Source organism: Panicum virgatum, chromosome 7K, assembly GCF_016808335.1.
Source record: "Panicum virgatum strain AP13 chromosome 7K, P.virgatum_v5, whole genome shotgun sequence".
Lineage (NCBI taxonomy): Eukaryota > Viridiplantae > Streptophyta > Magnoliopsida > Poales > Poaceae > Panicum > Panicum virgatum.
In genome coordinates, this window is record NC_053142.1 from 22,010,326 (window position 1) to 22,017,571 (window position 7,246).

General features: G+C 45.3%; 2 protein-coding genes across 4 annotated transcripts; both read left to right on the forward strand.

The window, feature by feature from the left end:
• Window positions 1–375: 375 nt before the first annotated feature.
• On the forward strand, window positions 376–5,701 carry LOC120640533. Of its 3 annotated transcripts, none has more exons than XM_039916401.1 (12): window positions 376–1,046; window positions 1,644–1,768; window positions 1,845–1,907; window positions 1,986–2,087; window positions 2,167–2,223; window positions 2,319–2,420; window positions 2,512–2,670; window positions 2,791–3,086; window positions 3,178–3,871; window positions 4,026–4,483; window positions 4,589–4,876; window positions 5,011–5,701. In XM_039916401.1, the coding sequence occupies exons 1-8, from the start codon at window positions 666–668 to the stop codon at window positions 2,918–2,920; spliced, it is 1,119 nt and encodes a 372-aa protein (XP_039772335.1). In that variant the 5' UTR covers window positions 376–665; the 3' UTR covers window positions 2,921–3,086; window positions 3,178–3,871; window positions 4,026–4,483; window positions 4,589–4,876; window positions 5,011–5,701. The 3 variants fall into 3 exon arrangements, with proteins under 3 accessions (XP_039772335.1, XP_039772336.1, XP_039772337.1); XM_039916402.1 differs by having other exon boundaries at window positions 1,644–1,747; XM_039916403.1 differs by lacking the exon at window positions 2,167–2,223.
• Window positions 3,448–7,014, forward strand: LOC120640010. The gene is made up of 5 exons (XM_039915914.1): window positions 3,448–3,871; window positions 4,254–4,483; window positions 5,011–5,331; window positions 6,420–6,545; window positions 6,805–7,014. Exons 1-5 carry the CDS (start codon window positions 3,448–3,450, stop codon window positions 7,012–7,014), a joined length of 1,311 nt encoding a protein of 436 aa, XP_039771848.1.
• Window positions 7,015–7,246: the final 232 nt, after the last annotated feature.

Genomic DNA, 7,246 nt, shown 5'->3' on the forward strand with positions numbered 1-7,246 from the left:
CAGACCCTCCCCGGGATGTGGAATGGCCACCTGAAAATGGATTCATGCCCTGTCTTGAGCTGCCGGCGGGGGCAGGATCAGAAGGCCAAAACCGGCCTGGGCATCATCAGCTGAATTCTGAACCTGCACAGATGCATCCCAAAAGATCCTATATGCAGGCCGTAGAGGGTCTGCAGGGGACAGTAGATGGCCAGGTATGTTGTTTTGGTGAGGGTAAAGTCTGTTTTTCAACCCTGAACTATCACGATAGTCCGATTTTGGCCCTTGAACTACGAAACCGGACATCCTACACCTCGAACAAAATAGATTCCTTGTCTTTTGATCTACCTCCCAAAAAAATATCATGAGTTTTAGACAATATTAATTATGCTTTCTTTATTATTTAATTGAGAGAGGTGTGAAATTCTAGAAATTCGGAAATTTTACTATAGCAAAACCGCCTTTGGCTGAGCCAGGGTTGTTTTTCAAACGGTTTCGTTAGTTGGAGGTGTAGGATGTCCGGTTTCATAGTTCAAGGGCCAAAATCGGACTATGTGATAGTTTAGGGTTGAAAAACAGACTTTTCCCTTTTGGTGATGAGCGACTTGTTGGCGATAATCGTTGTGGCATCCATTGTCCTGCATAATATAAAGCATGGTCTCACCTAGGTTTGATAGTAGAGTCGCATGCTGGCCCATGTGAGGGCCTCGCTGATGTTGTTGTGCTTGATGCGGTGGTGCCCTGTAGGGAGACAGGATTATTGCTGTTCCCTGACTCCTGTAGCAACACAGTTTGGTTGTTGGGGTTGGCGTTGCTGTGGTGAAGGGGATGAACCATCGCATTGTATGGCAATGGTTCGTGGTCTGCATTTTTTGCAACCTGCAAGGATGGAGCAAAGTCTACCTGGAAGGGAGTTCAGTTGGCTTTGGCGTGAGTCCAGCAGTTGCTGGAACAGAATTTTGGGTCCTGACCAGAGGTGGCATGGTGTAGGAGGCGGGGTCGTTGGTGGAACTAGAATAATATACACCATAGAAGCATGGTGGAACCTATCTGGACCGTCCATCAAGGTATGTGGATGAGTGCTGTACCGTTTTTTATTCCAGCCTTTGTGTCAGATGTATGTATACGAATCTTGCACTTGTACCGATGAATACAGCTAAGCTGGCGTCGGGATGGTGCGGCGGGGGGGGGGGTGTATGCTAAGGTGAGCTGAGCTCTCATGTGGTTCGAAATTTGAAAAGCAGATCTAGAAGAGGGAGGAGGGGAGTAGCGGCGACCGGCGTGCGCCGGCGAGGGGGCGAATCCGGTTCATGGACCCGCCGGGTACGGTCATGTACCCCGGCGCCGACTCCGGCCAAGGGCTGGGCGCTGAAGCTGGCGGGGAGGGAGCGTGGGTGGCGCAAGCAGAGTGGTTGCCGTCTTGGAGTAGGTTGGTTGGAGCAGTTTGTGGGTGCGACTTAGCAACCGCACGATTCGAAGGTAGCCGAACAAAGCTTACCGTCGGTGCGGCTCAGAGTGGTAGTAGTCGAAGTGGAGGGGGAATGGAAGGCACTGGCCGCGGCTCGGCGTGTCCTGCGGCAGGCAGCGCTGAATCTGGGACCAGTGTACCAGCGGTAGCAGAATTGGCGATGGTGTCCCAACCATGCGGGACTCATGTCTTGCAGGTTGGTGATGCTTTGGCCGGAATGGAAGGCGATGGATGCTTGCGGCGGAGCGGCAACTTGAACTCGCAGAAGAGAAGAAACAGCGAGTCCGGTGCTGGGAGAAGGTATTACATCTTGCTCATTCGGTTAGTATCAAAAAGTTTTGCTTCAACCTCTTGGCATGCGTTTATATTTGATCATTTGAGTACTATTATTTCCCAGAGTAAATTGCAGTGGAGGTTCGGGAAGCACGGAGGCATCAATTGACCTGAACAATTCTATAAGGTATGTTGCCTGATGAAACTTCAGTACATATCATGGCTCGGGGGGCTTGTTTTCCATAAATTACTGCAACTTTTGTAGTTCATTGCCCAGCAAAAGGCAAAAAGTAGCAAGGCCTGTTGCGTTCTGTGGGTTCGAATCTGAATCGGCAGCTAATGGTTTAGAACACCTGCACATAAAGAGGTTGGTTTTCGGTTCTTAATGGTATTATGGTTTTAACCCTGCAATTAGCTGAATGTGTTTTGTCCCGGCTGGGCACCAGCCAAACTGGGACGGTGAAAGAGAGCCCATGTGCTGCAGTTGAACAGATTAAATCACGGTGAGCGTAGCGAATAAGAAAGGCAATTCCTTTTGGATCAAGCGTTTGATAAGTTTGTTTTACGTAACAACAATTGATCTCTGCTGCTTTGAAAGGGATCACGGTACTGGCAAAGGAGCTAATGAAAATCAAGAAGCTGGTTTAGTTTTGGCGGAGGTTGTTGCCGACAATGCTGCACCAGGCCGGGTTGATCCATGGTAGGCTGGCCCTTAATTATTTATGTTGGAAGATGACAGATTCGCACGATCCTAGTATTGCGGGCAACTAAAAATTCCTTTGCATGTGCAGGTTAGCTGGCTGTAACATGAATCATTGGGACCTTAATGAGCAACCAGCAGAGAGCTCAAGCACTATGTGTGGCGTAGTAAATGGTGGGGGTGCTGCAATTGTGTCAGTAGATGCTGAAGTCTCAAGCACTAATCAACAAGTAGTTGGCTGGAAGACAAGGTTATTGATTTTTTGTCGCATTGAATTCATAGTTATTTATTTAGGATGTGTACAGTCTGATGAAATGTGTAACATGTATACATACTAACTAGATTTGTTTTGGACTTTGGAATTGGACAGGAATTGCGTGAGCAGCAGGCCAGATCATAGGGGAAAAGGAATTAGGGAAAACAAGTGCACTGGAGCAGGCTCTTATGAAGTTTGCAGATCGAAATTCAGAGTACATCATCAACCCTGCAGTGGGTACTGAATTTGATGACTGCGAGGAAGCTTATGAGTACTACAACTTGTACTCGTGGGAGTGCGGCTTTGGAATAAGATTTGGCAAAAAGATCTACTCAATGACCAGGGAAAGCTTGAAACTGCCTCAGGAAAAGAGGTATCAGCTGGGTCAGGAATTTAACTGCTGTTGCAGTGTAAGTTGTGACTCTGAAATTCTTATGTCCATTACATAGTTCAAGTATCTCGCTCAAAAGTAAATCTGACCGAGGTAATATTGTATTTCAGGGTAGGCCGAGCAGGGAGCTGAAGACAACGTCAGCTAGGACAAACTGCCCCGCAAAGCTTCAGCTAGGGAGGACAGCTGATCACGGGTGGGTTGTGGTTGAGCATAGTCCCATACACAACCATGAAATGAGTGAGACATATGGGGAGAACAAACTGTGGCCATCACATACTCATCTTGATAAGTACACCAGGTCATTAGTGCGTATGTTAAGGGAAAATAATGTTCCAATAACGAAGCTGTACAGTATACTTGGTACATTCTTCGGGAAGATGGAAAACGTACCCACTACAAAGAGGTGTTTGAAGAATCTATGCCACAAGATAAATAGGGAGCAGGCTGAAAATGATATTAAGAAGACTCTTAATCTTTTTGGTGAGTTCATGAAGGATGATCCAGGGTTCATGTATTCAATAGACCAAGATGAAGATGGGAGGATAAAAACTATGATATGGACCAATAGTAAGAGTAGGATGCAGTATGAGAACTTTGGGGATGCTATCACGTTTGACACGACATACAAAACAAACATGTATGAGATGCCATTCGGGCTATTCGTTGGTGTCAACAACCATTTTCAGTCAGTTTTGTTGGGCGGGGTATTGATGACAGATGAGAAGATAGGGACTTTCAGATGGATATTCAAAGAATTTACAAGGTTAATGGGAGGCAAGGAACCAGTGACAATTCTCACCGGTGAGTCTGCTTACTAGTTTTCTTTAGCACAGTTTATTATATGTACAATGAAAGTATGGAACAGATAGAACATTACTTTGCTAGTGCTACTGTTGATGCATATAGGGTTTTGATTGGGGAGGGGACCAATCACTGATGCAATTCATTGCTGCAGACCAGTGTAGGGCAATGGAGGTTGCTATCGCAGCGGAATGGAAAAAAATATCCCATCGATGGTGCAAATGGCATGTCCTGAAGAGGATTGTAGAGTGTTTGGGGACAAAAAACACACAGAATAGGGAATTCAGAGATCAGTTTCACAAGCTGCTGAAGGTGATGCTTACTATTGATGAATTCGAAAGACAGTGGGCTGGATTGATGTATTTGTATGGACTGGACAAAGACCCCTTCGTGCTTCAGATATATGCAACAAGGGAAAAGTGGGTAAAGAGCTACTTCAAGGGTATTTTTTGTGCTCGCATGACCAGCACGCAGCGGAGCGAGAGTGCCAACATGATGCTGAAAAATATAGTACCTCCTAACAGCACCTTGCACAAGTTTGTTGAACAGTATTCCAAGCTTCAGTTCATAAGGGACCAAGATGAGGACTACGAGGAGAAAAAGTCGAAGAAGGTAAGATTGTTATTGATGCAAGTGAACTGTTGATGTGAAGTTTGATTTGGTGACATAATAAATTATACACCTGAGCTGTTTGATTGAGTTGTCAAATATCTGTAGGAGGGGAAGAAAAAGTGGACAGGAGGGCCATTAGTCGTGCATGCTCTTGGGAACTGTACACCCCTAATGTACGCAAGATGTTTTGTGAGACAAAAGATGAATCAGAATTCTACATGGCAATTGAAGTTATAGCTGGCAGCAGGTACATTGTTGAGCACTATGATTTTGATAGAGTGCAATAGTGGTGCAAGGGGAGGTACGTGGTGGATGTTGTAGGTCAAGGTGAGAAATATGTGTCAATGTGGTTTACTGTTGCATTTTGGTTTGCCATGCGCGCACATCTTGAGGGTAAGTGCCAAATACATCCAGCTGATGTGCTAGGGGTTTTATTGCATTGAATCTGTCTACTTTTTTGGAATTTGGATTATTGAATAGATGCTTTGTTAAAATAACTTTTGATTGGTCCATGTGTTCTTGTACAGGTGCTCATTAGCCAGGGTGTGCAAAAGATATCAGATGGTCTGATCGTTAAGCATTGGACAATGAAGGCACGAATTATGTTACCTGCACATCTGGGAGCGTACGGCAATAAGGATGTTTCGTTAATGGCTCAGACATATCGACACTCTTCTATTATGATTAGCGTGCTTGAGTATGTTGAGTTAGGTGACAGGAACATTGAGAGCTATAAAATAGGAATGCAGTTTCTGGAAGAAGGGAAAAAGGCAATGAAAGCTCTTGACATAGAGCGGGATGGTCTTGGTCTAGCTAATAGAGAGAATGATACGCATTTGCCGGAAGAGGTAGCTGGTGCTGATCAATTTCCACTTAGAGTTCCAAAGAAGAAGAGAGACAAAGGTAGACCAAGTAACAAGAGAGACAAGCCGGGTTACAAAGGAGGTTCTAAAAGACCCTGTTTTTGTAGTATATGCCGCAGCGACAAGCATAACAAGCTAAAGTGCCCTGAGAAAGACATGGGAAATCAGCAGCAAAGGCGGCAACCCACTTGTTCTCGGTGTGGTGTTCTAGGACATAGCCAAGATAGGTGCCATATTGGTGACCAACGCCTTGCTGCAATTGCTGATATGTTAGTCCAAGGCTATCAGCCATTTCTTTTTTGTAATCAAATCATTTTTCGATCGCTCTGTGCCTTTTTGCCATTCTGGTTTTGCATTGAAGTGATTCATACTTAGGGTGTAGTGATGAAATATAAACTGTGTGCCTACACAGCATGACTAGAAAGAGCCACAACCATATATCAATTTCTCAAATATTATTAGTTTGGAGTCGCAAATGACTGGTAAACAATGTGTTTAATTTTGTGGCCAGAATACCAGCATGTCGCGTTTGGAACAATTTTGATACTAACACTTGATTTTGGTAACAACATGAACAAACTTCAGCCCAACTAAGTTCAAGGAAGACATTGCCTATTTTGCCAAATTGTATTGGGAGGGTGTAAGCGGCCTGTGGTACAAGAGCCCACGGGGGCGTTCAGTTTTGGGGGCTCGGGCCAAAAAAATGGTGAAAATGGGTACCTGTACTTCGGAACAGTCCCGCCAAACACATGAAGCTGTATTTTGAACTCCCGCGCTTAGAAATTTGGGTGCGTCGTTGCCTCCGCGGTACATAAGCCGGGGGTACCTCTCTGAATGGGAGACCGGGCTCATAGCTTTGGAGGGCTGTGGAAAAGGTAAGGTTGTGAGGAAAGGGAAAATAGTGCGAAGCAAGAACCAAGAGTGGGAAATCGAGGGGTATGGAGTCAGATGCTTTGGATGGGATCAGCTCATTGGTAAAACTTTGCGTGCTTCGAATGGGGCATCCACCAACCTTTTTCGTGTATCTGTTCTGGGAAATTTATGTGAAGTTGTACTTTGATTTCTGGATGCAGGGATCGGACTTGGCTGTAGGAGCGAAACTGGAGGGGGCTATGGGACAGGGTATAGTTCATAAGCTAATCGGAAACAAGAGGAAGAAGGGAGATAGTACATTGGGTCTGGTGGAGTCATCCGATTCGGTAAGTTTTAATGAAAAAATGTTGTATCCGTGGAGTTATCGATTTGCATTAGCCTGAATCTCCGAATCCAAATAAATGCTTCCATGGGACCTGCGTTTTATGCGCAAGATTCAGTGAATGCGAAGATAGTTTCCTAGAACAGAGGTACACCAGTTGACGAGGGAGGGCCGTACCAGGTACCGCACTGTTCGTTCAAGTAATTATGGGATAATGGAGTGTTGTTAAATGAATGGTTTGCGGTCTTTCTGTGATCTTGCAGGAGCTTGAAGGAATCGCAGGTGAGGAGGGGGAGGGGGACAACTATTCCGTAGATCTATTTGGAACAGGAAAAGAAGAAGTTGAGCTTGCGGAAGGGGACCAATGCTCAGGAACATTTGGTGGACAAGAGAATGACAGTTCGGCTGATGAGCTAGACGATGCATCAAGCCTTGCATCCAAAAGGGTTGATGCCTCGTCGGCGGAGAAATAGTGGTAATTAATACAGGAAATGGATGGGGTTGCTATCTTTTGACTTCTGACTAAATACTGGCTGCAGTAGTTCATTTGGTGGAGCCAAGAGCAGATGATTAGATTGGGCAATGTAGTTGTTGCTGATTATGGAGTTGTAATTGTGCTTAGGCATAATGCCGGGCTGGCCTTGATTTGTTATAGAGACAGGCCATAAAGCATGCATGCGGCGTTAGAATTGGGGGATTTTGTAT

Excerpts from the sequence above, each read along its gene's own strand:
- LOC120640010 (XM_039915914.1), top strand. The coding sequence starts at position 3,448 with ATGGAAAACGTACCCACTACAAAGAGGTGTTTGAAGAATCTATGCCAC. Across the intron at positions 4,484-5,010 it reads AGGAGAAAAAGTCGAAGAAG|GTGCTCATTAGCCAGGGTGT; the intron begins GTAAGATTGTTA and ends GTTCTTGTACAG. Across the intron at positions 6,546-6,804 it reads TGGTGGAGTCATCCGATTCG|GAGCTTGAAGGAATCGCAGG; the intron begins GTAAGTTTTAAT and ends GTGATCTTGCAG.
- LOC120640533 (XM_039916401.1), top strand. The coding sequence starts at position 666 with ATGCTGGCCCATGTGAGGGCCTCGCTGATGTTGTTGTGCTTGATGCGG. Across the intron at positions 1,047-1,643 it reads TATCTGGACCGTCCATCAAG|GTTGGTGATGCTTTGGCCGG; the intron begins GTATGTGGATGA and ends CATGTCTTGCAG. Across the intron at positions 1,908-1,985 it reads GACCTGAACAATTCTATAAG|TTCATTGCCCAGCAAAAGGC; the intron begins GTATGTTGCCTG and ends CAACTTTTGTAG.